Source organism: Hyperolius riggenbachi, chromosome 5 (genome assembly GCF_040937935.1).
Source record: "Hyperolius riggenbachi isolate aHypRig1 chromosome 5, aHypRig1.pri, whole genome shotgun sequence".
Lineage (NCBI taxonomy): Eukaryota > Metazoa > Chordata > Amphibia > Anura > Hyperoliidae > Hyperolius > Hyperolius riggenbachi.
The window spans coordinates 102,495,597-102,512,732 of NC_090650.1; the positions used below are offsets into that span (position 1 = coordinate 102,495,597).

The 17,136-nt window shown below is 43.4% G+C and overlaps 1 protein-coding gene across 11 annotated transcripts in view; it reads left to right on the plus strand.

The window, feature by feature from the left end:
• The window catches only part of CREB5 (cAMP responsive element binding protein 5), an 839,414-nt gene that overhangs the window by 800,646 nt on the left and 21,632 nt on the right, over positions 1 to 17,136 (plus strand). For all 11 annotated transcript variants that reach the window (XM_068236067.1, XM_068236066.1, XM_068236068.1 and 8 more), the window contains one exon: positions 14,437 to 14,664. In XM_068236067.1, the coding sequence (XP_068092168.1) occupies positions 14,437 to 14,664 (228 nt within the window). The remainder of the gene's footprint in view (positions 1 to 14,436; positions 14,665 to 17,136) is intronic.

Genomic DNA, 17,136 nt, shown 5'->3' on the forward strand with positions numbered 1-17,136 from the left:
AAAAGATTTCCAAAGTGTAACGATTGTGGAATTCTCTCCATGGTCAGCGCACAGGACGTGCGCTGACACTGCGGAAATCCTCCACAAGCGTATAATCTGAGAGAACCCAGCAAAAGGTGCAACGCACCTGTAGAGGGAAATTCCTGTCGGCAGATGGAGCTGTGGAGTGCAGAGGAACAGATCCTCTGCTCTGCCACAGATACCAGATAGGAATTTGTACGAAGGGAAGCAACGCAGGGCAAAATAGCCCTTAAAGAGAGAGAGTAAAGCGACAGAGTGTATGTGTGTCCACCAATCTAGTTGCCACCCAGCGACGATGAACACACAACCATGAAGATCAGGTGAGAAGGCAATCGAAAGACACAAGACAGAATAAGCACAGAAGAGGAATGTATGTATGTCCACCAATCTGGTCGCCCACCTGCGACGGTGAACATACAACAGAGGAAACCAAGTGAGAACGCAATCGCAAGAGAAGCGATTGTGAATGAGAATGAGCACAGGGACAGAATGTATGTGTGTGCACCAATGTAGTCGCCAACCCGCGACGGTGCACACACAACAGCAGAAACAGAGTAGGAACGCAATCGCGAGAGAGCAGATTGCCAGAGGTGACACAAGACTAAGCAAAGGTAAACCCAGGAGCAGAGCAAAGGCACAGCAAATCATACAATGAGAATGATAAGGAAAATAACAAACGCTAACTAAACGCGAACACCGCACTCATTCGCAACAGCGAACGTGTATACAGCGCGATCTCCACACGTTAAGCGCAACAGAGACAAGCACGCCACCCTAACTAACCACCGACACACAAACATGAAACAGAGAACGCGAGCGCTTGCTTAACGGTTACCTCACCGAGCCTACAGCAAGCGTTCGTATCAGACAAGACAGACAGACAGACGGAAAACAGGAATAGGACAGATAAGATTCACCGCTCTTCCGCCAGAGCGAGTGCGATCCGGGTTCAGGGACAGGATAGGAAAGATGCACTGCTCTTTCCGCCAGACCGAGTGCGATTCGGGTTCAGGGACAGGATAGGAAAGATCCACTGCTCTTTCCGCCAGAGCGAGTGCGATTCGGGTTCAGGAACAGGATAGGAAAGATCCACTGCTCTTTCCGCCAGAGCAAGTGCGATCCGAGTTCAGGGACAGGATCACAGATCAGAAGGATCCACAGCTGCTACCGCTAGGGGCTAGTGCGATCCAAGCAAGACAGATGAAACAGAAGGGGCTACCAGTAGCAACCGCTGCTCTGGTTAGCACCCCCAGACAGACAGGACGATTTCCTATCGACCACCGTTGACGACAAGAAAATCACAGCAGAGAGGCAACATAGACAAAACAGATAAGCAAGCTAACTGCACTAGAGGAGCTGCCTAGTGCAGTCCCCAGAATACTCTAAGATAACTATAACAATCCAACAGGGAAGGCTGACACTCCAGGAGTGTATAACAAACAGTTATGACCAGCGAAGGACTGTGGGAGCACATGGTATTTATGCTGCAAGCCTTCAAGGGAGGAGACTAGACAATCTGCATAATCAGTATATGCAAATTCCTCAGCAGAGCAGGTCTGAAGCTTGCAAGGCAAAGACAGGTCTCTTATCCAGAGACCTGCATCCCATAGACTTAAGGAATGGTCAAACAGCTGTCTGCCTGTGCAGCTAGCTGAGCGGATCATTACACAAAGCCTTGAACATCCCACGGAGCACTGTTCAAGCGATCATTCAGAAATGGAAGAAGTATGGCACAACTGTAAACCTACCAAGACAAGGCCGTTCACCTAAACTCACAGGCCAAACAAGGAGAGCGCTGATCATAAATGCAGTCAAAAGGCCCATGGTGACTCTGGACGAGCTGCAGAGATCTACAGCTCAGGTGGGAGACTCTGTCCATAGGACAACTATTAGTCATGCACTGTACAAAGTTGGCCTTTATGGAAGAGTGGCAATAAGAAAGGCATTGTTAACAGAAAGCATAAGAAGTCCCATTTGCAGTTTGCCACAAGCCATGTGGGGGACACAGCAACCATGTGGAAGAAGGTGCTCTGGTCAGATGAGACCAAAATGGAACTTTCTGGCCAAAATGCAAAATGCTATGTTTGGCGGAAAACTAACACTGCACATCACTCTGAACACACCATCCCCACTGTCAAATATGGTGGTGGCAGGTCATGCTCGGGGGGTGCATCTCTTCAGCAGGGACAGGGAAGCTGGTCAGAGTTGATGGGAAGATGGATGGAGCCAATGCAGGGCACACTTGGAAGAAAACCTCTTGGAGACTGCAAAAGACTTGAGACTGGGGCGGAGGTTCACCTTCCAGCAGGACAATGACCCTAAACATAAAGCCAGGGCAACAATGGTATGGTTTAAAACAAAACATATCTATGTGTTAGAATGGCCCAGTCAAAGTCCAGATCTAAATCCAATCGAGAATCTGTGGCAAGATCTGAAAACTGCTGTTCACAAACGCTGTCCATCTAATCTGACTGAGCTGGAGCTGTTTTGCAAAGAAGAATGGGCAAGGATTTTAGTCTCTAGATGTGCAAAGCTGGTAGAGACATACCCCCAAAAGACTGGCAGCTGTAATTGCAGCAAAAGGTGGTTCTACAAAGTATTGACTCAGGGGGCCAAATAGTTACGCACACCCCACTTTGCAGTTATTTATTTGTAAAAAATGTTTGAAATGATGTATGATTTTCGATCCACTTCTCACATGTACACCACTGTGTGTAGGTCTTTCACATGGAATTCCAATAAAATTGATGCATGTTTGCGGCAGTAATGTGACAAAATGTGGAAAACTTCAAGGGGGCCGAATACTTTTGCAAGCCACTGTATGCTGCCCTGAATGCTGACACCCAATTTGTTTCCTGCACCCAATAGCTGGCACTTGGTTGCTGAGCATTAGCACCCAGCTGAAGCACTTCATGCTGTCAGGGTACAAACTTTAATTAGACTGTATGGCGGCACCCAAATCAAAAGCTTAAAGGGGTACTATGGCAAAAAATTGTAAAATGTAAAATATGTGCAAACATAGACAAATAAGAAGTACATTTTTTCCTGAGTAAAATTAGTCACAAATTAGTTTTCTCCTATGTTGCTGTCACTTACAGTAGGCAGTAGAAATCTGAAAGAAGTGACAGGTTTTGGACTAGTCCATCTCTTTATAGGGGATTCTCAGTAAGGCTTTTACTCTTTATAAAGATATTCCCTAAAAAGGATTTAAACAATGATGCCGGCCAGCTTCCCTGCTCGCTACACATTTCTACTACCTACCGTAAGTGACAGCAACATAGGAGAACAGTAATTTATAGCTTAATTTACTTTATAGAAAAAAACGTGCTTCTTATTTGTTTTATGTTTGCACATATTTTACATTTTACAATTTTTTTACATAGTGCCCCGTTAAATCTGTGCCTAACTGATCCGCTTCTTACCGGTGACCTATGCTTTATAACTGATCCTGCAGGCCAGTGGGTAAGACTATATTATGTTTGTTAACACACTCTAGGTGCTCTTTTCTAAGTCCATGTAAAAAGGACAATGGTGTTCAAAATGTGGTAACCTACATACTTTAGTTTACTATAGTAATGCCATAGATAAAAAAAATAATAATTCTGATTGATTGTTATGGTCTACTGCACTTATCACACTTTTCCTGATTAAATACGTTTGCAAATGTTATTCATGCAGTGCCAGTACTTAGAGCAGATTACACATTTGTAAATCTCAAGGTCTGCTATGAAAATAGTAATGTTCAGAAAGTTCCTCCCAACAGCTGGTCTACTCTAGAGTAAAACAGTTAAAGTGTCCGTTTTATGCAGGTGTGTATTTCAGGGTCTTGACTCATTTTCAATCACTGGAAACTTGGAAAGTAGGCAGGGCCAGCTACAGAAATACATTACATAGTTTACAAGCAGTGAAATGTTATGACCCATAATAATCCTTGTTTGTTGGAGAGATCTTCCTTATTCTTCATAACTGTTACTATGCAAATCAATTACAAGCTTGAGGGATATTTAATCTCTCAATCAAGTCAAGCTTTGTGAAATGTTTTGTTTTGCAATTATCTGTGAGTCGCTGATGTAAAGATATTCAGCTAAAAGCGTAAGGTTCCCGCACAAACGTACATGGTGTTCTGCCGCCCGTCTACTTTGGCGCAGGGTGAGCCTAGTGATGGCTCACCCTGCTGCCGTTGAAATACCGGATGGCGCTGATTATTAACCCCCCTCTGAGTCGTAGCAACTTGGAGAGAGAAGTAATTTGGGGTCCGTCTATCACCAGCACCTGAATTACTCTGCTGCACAGCCATAGAGATAATAGCATTATGTCTATTGTGGCACTCAGGCCAGGTGCAGCGCGGGGAAGAGCGTACACAGGAAATGAGCAGCCTTGCTGGCACAAACCCTCACTCTGCAACCATTGTAACTAACAGTACAAGATTTTCTTGCAAGCTTTCGAAACTTTAAGTTTCTTCTTCAGGCATGATACAGAACTAAAACTTACCTAAACAACTTTTGTTGTTATGTTTTCATATTCTCTCCATGACTAACTCCGAACCAAATACAACTGCCATGATAGAAATTAGAAAGCACTTCTTCTGAAATCTTGTCTTATGTAATGATGCACAGTGGTAAACCCGGTTTACAATCTATATCAGAGCTGTTCTTTCATTATTATCTCCAACACCACTAGACTGCACTCATCTCTTCAACTCTTTCTTCTCCTGGTTCCACCTTCACCCCTGTTGCAGGCTCAGTGTTAGGCCAGGTAATGTGAGGCAGGAGCCAGAGGAAGCAACGTGGAGAGATACTTTCAATGGGTTCTACTGAACTACTGGTAATAGAACTACTGGTTCTACTAGTTCTAAGTATATGAAGGACAAGAGGCCAGCTTTTGTCTTTGAATATAATTCAAAAACAGCAACTCTGAAAACTCTCTCCCGCCGTGTTCCTTTAAAAGTATGACTTAAAATAGGTTTCAATTTTTTTTTAAAATATCACTGAACAGTGTTGCTTGCCACGGCCTCGTGATCATGGGTAACCCGTGCTCACGAGCAGTTTTTCCTGATCACGAGGTCAGATTCCAAATTCGTGATCACCCCTCGATCACGGATTCAGTTTCCGAATGCACTCGTGATCGTGGTCCAAGTCCGGCTCATGATCATGGCTTTAGCCATGATCACAGCCATGATTATAACCTGAAAACCCGCTGACTTTAGTAAGGGGGCAAAGCCCCCTTACATGATATAAACACCAAATTTGCAGGATATGTTACGTAGAACAGTTGGAACAAGGGGAAACAATTTTTTTCAAAAAGACCTTATAGTTTTTGAGAAAATTTATTTTAAATTTTCTAAGGAAAATAGTATGCAGTAAATGACAGTTAATGTATTTACTGCATTTACATGCATACTTTTTTCCTTTGAAACTTCCTTTGAAACTTTAAAATCGATTTTCCCCAAAACTATAAGGTCTTTTTGAAAAAAAAAATGTTCCCTTTGTTCCCACTGTTCTACTTAACTGCAAATTTGGTGTTTCTAGCAAGTAAGGGGGCTTTGCTATTAACCACTAAAGTCGGTGGGTTTTGGCGGGTTTTTAATCACGAATACCGTACTTTTTTCATTTGAAACTTTAAAATCGATTTTCTCAAAAACATAAGGTTTTTTTGAAAAAATTTTTTACATTTTAGCCACTGATCACCTTTATAATCCATGCAATTTTGGTGATTGTAGCATGTATGGGGGCTTTGCTTTTAACATTAAAGTGAACCTCCAGACTAAATTTACTCAGCAGCACTGGAAAGACCTGGTGTTTCTGTAACTGTTTCACAGCATCAGAACTTTTTTTCTCTTATACAAGCCTCATTTTTAGCTGCACAGAAAAAAACTGCCCGGGCATTTTTCCCCTAATGCTGTGCAAAGCATGATGGGATTTCTGATGTTGTTGCGCTCGTTCTGCTGTTTTGGTGCAATTTTTTTTTTTTTACATTTTTTACATTTTGAATTTGACATTTGAAGCCTAGCGTGTGCAGCTGGGAGGGGTGATCAGGACACAGGACAGTTGGAACTGTGTCTCCTGCACCCTGTCACCTCCTTTCAACCAAAAAGATGGCAGCCCAATGACAAAGATGGCAGCCCCCATGAATCACAAACATTTGCCTGTTCTTTTAAAACGGGGTGGGTAAGAGATTATATTACCTATCTATTCTAATTAACATAACTAATGTAACTTAATGACAGTATGTTTGTTTAGGCTGAAGTTCCCCTTTAAAGTCTAATCCGTGATCACGGATTCTACATGTAATCACGGCTAAAATCCGATTCAAATCCAGATCACGATCACATCGTATCCGGATTTCGATTCTGCCGTGGCCCGATTTACTCGAATTCGTCATTGGGAGTATCCGAGCATCACTGTCACTGAATACTATTCTTCTTTACATCACAAAGTGTTCAGATCATAAATCCCCTCTCCTGACAAAAACTGTTTACTAAACTAATAGAAAAACCCTTACATCCCCTCCCCCTTCCCTTCTTTCCCCCATACAGTCAGTGAACTTAAGTGTTAACTTTGTTTAAAAAAAATAGTGGTACGGTCCATAAATTACCCACATTTCCCAGCTATTGCAGTAGCTTCATTTGCTTCCTGTTGTAGAACAGCCTGAAGAGCACCTGAATTATGTACATTGTTTCAAAATGTCATCTTGCTAAAGGAACAACAATTGTTTTACAGCCAAAAAAACATATTTAATTGCTAATTAAAATTTTTGACGTCAAGAGGCAGCAATTTCAATCCCATTTAGCGTTCTTTCCTTTAAGTAACCATTAGGGGAAAACAGAGGAGCGCTTTCAAATGCTTGGAGCGCCCCGTGTCTAGGGTGCACTTGTTGTCTGCTGCTGCGACCTTCTATACGTGGAGAAAAAAAAAGGTGTTTAAATCAGCCTCATAAATGTTCATCTGTGTAGTAAATACATTAAGAAGGAAAACTTTTTTTTGGCTGAAATTCTAGTCAGACAGCAGATGTGTTACAAACAAGCCTGCAGACACATAAATTACAGACTTCAGAAGTCTCCGAGAACATTTCTGCTGCACTCTATGTACAAATTAACAGACTGTCTTTTATGTGACAGCCACGCTGAAATGCTCAGATTTGCTCTTTGAGCCTATTCATTTGCAGAGCTCATTACGAAAAAAGATAAAAATCTCAACAGCCATTACAGGTGCAGATTTCAGCTAAACAGACTGTCCGACAGACATGTACTTAAGTGGAGAGAAAAAGCAGTTTGGAGGTGATGATAGGCAGTAGTGCTTTTTATTTATGTAATTGTAGTTCCCGTTTTTTATTTGCATTTATATTTTTAACTCCAATGTTTCTGGATGTGTGTTAGCTACAAGAGGCGACTCGTATTTTCGGAGTATTTTGGGACTGGAAGGTAGTCACTAAATCCTCTGCGCTGGCAAAAGAAAGTGACTGCCGTATTTTGGGAGGATTTCATGACTGTTGGAGGAAAGGCACTAAATCCTCTGTGCTAGCTTAAGAATGTGACTGCCATATTTTGGTAATATTTAGGGACTATTGGGGGGGACGGGGGGTTCGGGGAGTCACTAAATTTTCCATGACCAGTGTAGAATTTTCTCCTGGTGGTAGAGTGGATGACTTGGGGAGTTCTGCTTGTGATGTCTTTTAATCCACACAGTTCTTTGTGGTTTTTGTTTTTACGATTATAAATAAAGAATACAATACAATATATACACAATAATTTTACAGTTTTATATATTATTACACTACAATAAGTAAAGTAAAATAGTATATAGCCCATTAGCAGCTTTAATAGAATTATCACGTTTGAGATAAGCGCACTGCATTTGTATAGAAATATACAGAAAGCCTCTACAGCAGTAGTACAAATTAGAAGCATGGAAATGTAACAAATAAGAAAAAATATATAAAATATAAATATAAGTAAATTGGCCTGGAGCACTTGTGAGCCTCTAAATAAATTGGCTGCTAAAGGGTTTAAATAATTCTTCATCGGGTTCCATTTGATTGATCATAGAAAAAAGATAACACACTTTGAAGCAGGTTGCTCTGGCACTGCTGTACTTCCGGCTCTGGAAGTGTTTTGGGTATCTGGCACTCTTACATACTCAGCTCCAAAGTAGATGGGGCCAACCCTCCCACATTGTTAAAGCACAATATGCTGTTGTTTATCTATTTGTTTTGGCTTGGGCTCTGGGCGCTTTCACTATGGGGGTGGGTTTAATAGTTTTATGCTCTGTACTTGGGGTTAGAGGATGGAGGGTTGGTGCAGCACAGTGGTCTAGAAGATAACGCTTTCATCTGGTAGCACTACAGTCCTGGGTTCAATACATGGCCTAGAATCTATCTGCACTGGGTTGGCATGTTCTTCCTGTGTTTGTAGGGGTTGTATCTGGGCACATAATTTATACCACTCAGAGGAGGAGGTTGGCTCTGTGCTTGGATCAGCTTTGGCCCTCAGTGCAGATTGTTGGAGAGGATACCATCATAATACTAATACTAACTAATACTAATTATTTCATTATCGTATGTACTTCTCCCCCTCTACCTGGAGCCACCTGTAGATGTTTGTGGTTGCTAGTATCCTTTTAAGAAACAGGCAAGTAAGTTGAGGTAAGATAGAAAGTATAACAACAGTCCTCAAGCAGTAAATGAGAACGAATTGACTCCAACAAGTGTTGCATTGCTAGCAGGTGTGCAATACTTGTCTTTCTAGATACTTTTAGGGACCAGGGACCATATGCAATTAACTTTTTCTCCCGAGTTTTCTCCTAGGTCATATTTTTAAACTTGTCAGTAAAATGCCTTTTAAACCACCAGAAAGCAAGACAAAACTCATAATAATTTTTATAGTACCTTTTCATGTACTTTTTGGTACTTTTTTAGTTGAAAAGTACTGTAAAGTTATTTTAAATAGAGGAAGAAAAAGTATCTCTTAGGAGAAAACTCAGGTGACAAAGTATATTGCATATGGTCCCAGGACTGTTTACATGTGAAATTAGAGTGAAGCGGGTGGTCTCAGAAAAAAATGCATTATATCTGGCCAGTCTGAGACAACAACAAATTTCTCTCCAACGACATGCTTCAGTTTAATATGTAGGCAGTGCAGGTAGGTAACATGTAGGTAATGTTGTTCCATGGACCCCTTACTAGTTCACTGTAATGGTTATACCTTGCCTGTAAGTGAAAAGTGGCACTAGTGCTTATATTCACCTGTTCCTAAACAAGCCTATCTCTCTGCTAAAAACATTATTAAAATATTTTAAAGATGTTAGCTTTAATTGTTAACTAGGGCAGCAGTCAGAAGGACTCTTTACCATTTCACTATACTGTCCCTGTCACTTAGAGGCACCAGATAAGTACCAGACCTGGCATCTTCGAATCATAATCAACACTCATCTCATGAGATTCCCCACTCGGTCATTGGTCAGGACATGAGATGCAAATATATGCCCCAGCCTGTCCTTATAAAAGCCTGGTTGTAGGAGGAGTTTGCTGGGTCACTAAAAGTACTTCCTGAACTGAGCATGCGCAACTTCCGTCACAGGGGCAGCATAGTGAACTGGTAAGGGGTTAATTGAATCCCTGCCTGTAATTTTTGAAATAAAGGAGTTATTTGTTACAGAGAATATGGCCTGTAAAAGGGATTAAAAAGCAGAGCCAGCACTCCAACATAGATTTCTGTCTCCAGAAGCTCATCATTTTAGCTTAAATGCAAATATCATGCAAATTGTATGCAGCTTGGACTTAGGTCAATCCAAATTTTCATTTGATTGGCCTAGTTACAAGCTGTCACAATTTGCATTACATTTTCCTGGAAGTCGGAATTATTAGCACCTCGTTGGCAGGGCCGGTTCAAGCTACAATGCGGCCCTAGGGCAAAATTAACCTGGTGCCCCCCCTGACCCCGCCCCCACTCTTGCAGATTTGTCAACCCACTGGCCTATGAGTTATCTGTTGCCCTCCCCCCAGATCTCCCCCCTCAACTTTACTGTACTCCTCAGGGCCCCCGTGCTTTTTTTGTCAGCATAGTGCTGCTCCAGTTCATACACTCTCATTTTCATCCTTGCATGGACCCTTGGGAGCACAAGTCAAGGGGAGACCTGGGGGGGCAGCAAAAACTTGGGGGCCCTAGGGCAATTGGTCCTTTGCCTCTATGGCAGCGCTGCTTGTTGTCTATCTTTACTAAAGAGGCATATTCTAATAAACTGGGATGGCCCTAAGGGCTCGTTCACACTAGAGGTGTTATTTGAAATTTTCAAGCGCAGGCGATTTGTACAAATCGCCCTAAATGCACTTGCACTATGCTTTCCAATGAGATAGTTCTCATTGGGGCGTTCCGTTTGCTTGCCGCTGACAAAAGCGCTGCATGTACCATTTTTAGGGCGATATTCCCTGAATGGAAGGTATAGGGAAATCGCAAAGCGCTTGAAAAAGCGCTTTGTATAGCGATTTCTCCAGCGCTTTAATGAATAAACACATTGGGCTCGATTCACAAAGCGGTGCTAACCCAGTTAGAGACTTTAGGCATGATAACCATTGCACCACCCTGGTGAAAAGCCAGTTTAGGTGTGATAAGTTTAGGCGTGATAAGTTTAGGTGTGATAAGTTTAGGCATGATAAGTTTAGATAAGTTTAGATCGCGCACGAAGTCCCGCACGCAAAGCAGCGCCATTAACCTCTACGCGAAGTGCACCAGACTTTGCTAGCGCAAAACTTTTGATCAGCTGTGCACTGCGGTGCCAACCCAGTTGGTGCTTAAAGGGGTTCTTTCGCGAAAAAAGTAGGCAGTTAAAAAATGTGACAGATGACAGGTTTTGGGCCAGTCCATCTTTTTAAGGGGGATTCTCAGGGCTTTCTTTGTTTTCAACAGCATTTCCTGAACAACAGTTGCAAAATCTAACTGACATAATAGTGTACAAGTGATTAGGGAGGCCGGCTGGTATCTTGCTATTTTGGCAGTTAAACTGCTATTCAGGAAATGCTGTTGAAAACAAAGAAAGCCCTGAGAATCCCCCTTAAAAAGATGGACTGGCCCAAACCTTGTCATCTGTCACATTTTTTAACTGCCTACTTTTTTCGCGAAAGAACCCCTTTAAACTTATCACGCCTAAACTTATCACACCTAAACTTATCATGCCTAAACTTATCACACCTAAACTTATCACACCTAAACTTATCATGCCTAAACAGAGTTTAGGCGTGATAAAAGGCTTTTCACCAGCGTGCTAACTTTTAGCACCGTTTTGTGAATCAGGCCCATTGTATTTATTCATTTCCGGGGGCAAAATAATCACTTCCTGACTGCCGTCAGGAAGTGATTTAAATAATTGCTCTGCTAAAGCGCTTACAAAAGCGCTTATAACACGCAGAGCAGAGCAGTTAGAAAAAATAATCGCTCAGTGCGGGCGAGAGTGCGAGCGCAACGCAATGTGAACAAGGCCTAAGAGCTGCAAGATTTTGTACCAGTCGGTTGGAAGGATGAGTTTAACATTATCCACTTAATACTTCAGGAAAATAAGGACAGGCCGCCTAATTTACATAAGACAAGTTAAAAAATAACCACATTTTTACCCAGTATTTCCTGAGTGCTGTTTTTACAGCTGAATGTGGTTCACAAGCCAACTACCTCACAGATTTTCAAGGACAATGTTACAGGCTTACAAGTTAGACTTGTGAATAAAAAAATAACAGCACACATGATGCTATATGATAGCACGTTTATCAGTGTGAATCTAGGCACTATGAAAACTCTATTTACATATATTCCCAAGAATAGGCTACATGGCAGGAATTATTCCGAAAACACACACAAAAACAGACAAGTGTGGTCCCAGTCTAAAGGTGGCCATACACTGGTCGATGTGCCATTAGATCGACCAGCTGACAGATCCCTATCTGATCGAATCTGATCAGATAGGGATCGTATGGCTGCCTTTACTGCAAACAGATTGTGAATCGATTTCAGCCTGAAACCGATCACAATCTGTTCAGCTGCTCCTGCCGCCTGTCCCCCCCCCCCCCCCCGTATACATTACCTGAGGCTGGCTCCCGGGCGTCTTCTCTGCACTGCACCGCACCGCTGTTCTTGCTCCATCCCGGCGCTTCCTGTGTTACTCCGTGACCAGGAAGTTCAAATAGAGCGCCCTCTATTTCAACTTCCTGGTCACCGGAGTGACACAGGAAGTATAAGCGTACACTGGGACATGCGGAAATGCGGTGCAGCGAGGAGAAGAGGACCCCGGAGCCAGCTTCAGGTAATGTATACATGCTCGGATCGGGCCCGAATCGTACGCCGCAAGCGACGCGCTCCTACCGCCGGGCGATCGAGGGTAATTTCCCGCACGGCGCGATCGACGGACCGATCCGATTTCGGGAGGGAATCGGATCGGCGGGTGCGTTTAGCGCAAGCGATTGGCAGCAGATCCGATCCCAGGATCGGATCTGCTGTCGAAACGGCCGTGAATCGAGCCAGTGTATGGCCTGCTTAAGACGTTCACAGTGGTGCGCTGCGGTGCAGTGTAATGGCCGATTTGTAGCGTGGTGTACCGCATTGCAGTGCACCAGTTTGCAACATTTACAGTGTGGCAGTAGCGTTGCGGTATAACAAGTTGTGGCATGGTAACACACTGTATGCAGTGCATTACCGGTAAGCGAATGCGTTAACAGTGGAACTGAAGCATACTTCTCATTGACTGTTTGAATCACTGTATATGCTGCAATGCGGTCGTAACATATGGTACGACTTTTTCAGTCCGTTGCATTTCGTTGCATTTAGAAAAGTGAATTGAATAATCTAGGTGCTGGTGCTCTAATTAGTTATACATTTTTTAGGAACTGCATTAAAAATCATCAGTAGTAGCTACTTAGCATCTTAGTAGCTGCAATTACTAGTAGGTGTCTAGTTTGACAAATATTAATCTGATACCTAACTCTAACCTAATTCCCAACCTATGGTGTGGCAGTAACCTAACTCTCACCGTCATGTACGTCATGCCTAGTCTAATCCTCATCTGACACTTGACTCTGACCTAACCTAATGCCTAACCCCAACCTCGATGCCTAAATTTTGCCTTATTTTCCTGATGTTTGAGGCCCCTTGCACACTTGCATGCAGCGTTACACCACTTTACTCTTTCCTGCCGCAAGACTCATGCACTTCTAAGACTTACACACTTCACGATATGCAACACGGTGCACCGGAGGCATCCACATCGCCGCAATGCTGATGCAAAGGCTGCAGCACATTGCTGCATGATCCATGCCTACTGCATGTCGATGGGTGACGTAGTAAGTGTGCAGGACGGGAGCGCGGTGCAACAGGGCGCACATGTGTGGCCCGATGGGGATCTCAGTGACATACTTTCTGCCCAGCAGGGAGTACATCACTAGCGGGAGGTGGCGCTATACATATGATCCTGTGGCCACACAGTGACGCAGGGTCAGATAAAGGCTGTTTTTTTTTTTGTTTTTTTTTGCGATGTGGTGCGGTGCTTGCATCACATTGCACCGCTAATATTAGGTGTGCAACCAACCTGATGCTGACCTATCCCTAACTTAATGCCTAACATTATTGCAATCCTCATCTGATGCCTAACACCATGCTAATACTTGCTGAGTGCCTGACATCACCTTAGCCTTAATCTGCTGCCTGACACTAGCCAAATCTTCACCTGATGCCGACACTAACACAACCCTTTCCTAGTACCTGACATTAGCCTAATTCCCTGCTGATATCTGACACAACCTAATTTTCACCTGATGCTTGACATATTCTTAATCCTCAAATTGTGGCTGGCGCTAAACTAACCTAATATGATGCCTGACGCTCCATTAACCCTTATTGACATTCCCTTAACCCTCACTGGATGCCTAGGCTGAAAATAACCTTACCCACATCAGAATCCCAACAGAAACATTTTCTTGACCATAAACATGAATTAGGAACAAAGAATGTGCCAACTTCCATAGTAAAAAAACTAAACCAGCACCTAAGTCAGGCAGTTCTGCTTTGAGCATATGGTTGGAAAGGAGACCAGAGTATGAATGCACAGCTTACCCATCACTCTATACAAGTAACTTCCTGACAAGAATGTCTCTGCCCTCATGCTAAGTGGCATACAGGTTCCTGGAAAATGACAGGTGCGCTTTAGAAGAACACGGTGTACACAGTCATCAATTAGCTCCTTGCTAATACCATTACCAATGTTCCATCCACTTTTATAGAGTACTTCTGTGCAGACTGTTGTAAATCTCAGACATGTTTTTATCAGTATGAATGCAGAGTGGTTTTCTTGAATGAGCTTTTGGCTGACATTGCGCCCACCACATTTCACATGTCTGTCTTTAGTGGTCCAGAGAGTCAATTACCTTTTCTTCTTGGTCCAGCTCTCACCAGCAGCACAGCAAATGCAGCCCACTCAGACAATACAGCCCCCTCAGCCCACGGGAGGCCGACGCAGGCGGGTGGTGGACGAGGATCCAGACGAGAGGCGGCGAAAGTTTCTGGAAAGGAACCGAGCAGCTGCCACCCGGTGCAGACAGAAAAGGAAGGTCTGGGTGATGTCACTGGAAAAGAAAGCAGAGGAACTTACCCAGACAAACATGCAGCTTCAGGTGTGTACTGTACAGCTTCACAGAGCCACTGTTTATGGCTGGGCATTTTCTCTACACGTCCATCATACACAACCTGCCTGTTAAGCAAAGACACATCACATTAATAATGAAAACACAGACATAATCTGCACTCGCAAATGCTTCAGCTCCGTTCTATACAAACACTTTATGTCAAAGGATGCCAAAGGACTGCTGTGAAGGTGCACTTGCTTCATAAAGATCTCTTTTAAATAATTCCACTAGACACAGCTTTACATTTTGTTTATTTTTTATGTACCGTATTTATTTTTTACATTTAGCAGTTAATTGTTCTTAAAGTGAACCTGAACTGAGTAAAAATATTTAAAATAAACACATGATGTACCTACAAATGAATATTACTTATCTCACCGTCAGTTCCTCTCAGAAGCTCATCATTTTTTTCTTACAACGATTCCTTCTAGTTCTGACATGATTTTGTCAGAACTGAAACATATTAGTTACTGTCAGTTATAACTGAAAGGACAGCTGATAAACATGTTTCCCTATGGCTCGAGTGGGCGATATTAAAGTTTAACAGTGTGCTGACCAGGAAGCAGTTATGGGGTAATGGCCATTTTCAAAATGAAAAGAAGGAGATTGATGAGTAGACTACACGGGAGGTAAGTATTACATGTGTATGTTTATTTTGATCGTCATTTTCAGTTCAGGTTTGCTTTCAAGTGAAACAAAAGATTTTTGCACATGCAGCAGTACACCATTCAGATGAAGCTGCAGTTTTGTGGTAATTAGTGTAGAGATTGGTCTCTCTGCAGTTATGTTTCATGGTTATCTGCTGTGTCCGGACACAGATCCATCCTACAGCTTCCATTCCTCTACTTGTCTGTAATGTCTCAGTTTGCCTTGCATTGCCATACATTTGCCCCATGTGTGACATATTGACTAAACCTGTAAAAAAGATAAGAAGGAAGAGCTCCTTGTGTTTAACCCCCTCCAGACTGTCTAACGTTGATTGCCAGAGGGAGGGTGGCAGCTACAGGTCCGCCTAACGCCGATTGGCGTCAGGTCCTGTAGCTGGAGATTAGCAGGGATGGCGCATGCATCCCCGCTTGAATAACGGAGCTGCCAGCCATGATCATTGCTGGCAGGCTATTAGAAGAAGAAACTGATTTTTTTTTTTACTTTTTACAGCGATGTACTGGGGACAGCCCTGCCACTTGGCTGACCCCCAGGAGCAGCTCACTGAGCCAATCGCAATGATTGGATCTCGGGGGGGGGGTAATAAATTAAAGAAAAACACAATTTTTCTCAAAAAAAAAAGATCAATTAAAATGAAAAAAAAATTAAAAATAAAAACTGCAGCAGCAATCAGATACCACCAACAGAAAGCTCTGTTGGTGGGCAGAAAAAGAGGGAAGATTAATTTGTGTGCTAATGTGAGAGATCGCGGAAAAGCCGCCGCGAGTGCTACTGAGCGGGCGGCTGATTCCGCGTCCAGTGCGGTGGTTTGCACGCGGAAGCGTGTGTCTGGCGGCAGAGCGGGACGCGTCATGCAACAACAGTCAGGCGGCTGATTCCGCGTCCAGCGCGGCGGTTTGCACGCAGTAGCGTGCAGCTGGTGTGGCTGAGCCTGTTAGTTCACACAGGTTTAGAGCTACGCACGCGCGAGCCAGAAGTCAGGACCTTTATGCCAGCAGGAGATGTGTCAGCTGATGATTCCTGCTGGACTCCTGATTGGCTGAGTGGTTCGGGCGGGGCGGCAGAGTCCTGCAACTATATATACAGCTTGCTTGTCAGTTGCTGGTTGTCTGCCGTTGCGATCACTACGTGGAAGCACTCAGACCTTTAGTCAGATCCTACAGTGTGTTAGAACCAGGTGGACCTGGGAATTCACACTTTGCCAGTTTACTAGTACTGTTTATCTGTGTATTTATTCAGACTAGTTCCAGGGTGCTGAGACCAAGGACCTCGCACTCAGACTAGGCATTGTTTGATATCTGTTATGACTTATTGCTTTTCTGACTACTCCTCTGTCTTCTGATTCGGTACCTCGCATATCTGATATACCGTTGCCAGACCCTGCTTGCCTTGGATACCGAATCAGCCTTCTGTCTTTGTACTTTATCTGTCAATGTGTTACCGACCGACCAGGCGTGCCCGACCTCGAGAGCTATCTCTCCCCTTAAGAGATAGTCTCCATACCAGATAGTGACATCCACCTTCGGGTGTCACTCACTCCCTGGTCCTTCCTACCTCCAGCCTGACTCCTCCCCTTGGAGAGCCTCAGGCTGCTGAAAGGTTCCTGTGCCTTCCCGAGCAGTATTCCAGCACTGCTGGTGCATTTGCTCAAAGTATTACTGTTACACCAAACACTCACATGATTAAGCTATGATTAAGAACCAGTCTGGTTCGAAACATGGCAGTTGCATGATGTGGTGATCTGGATATGTCCATAATAAAATTATTTGTCTTTTATGGACATTGTGCGGACCT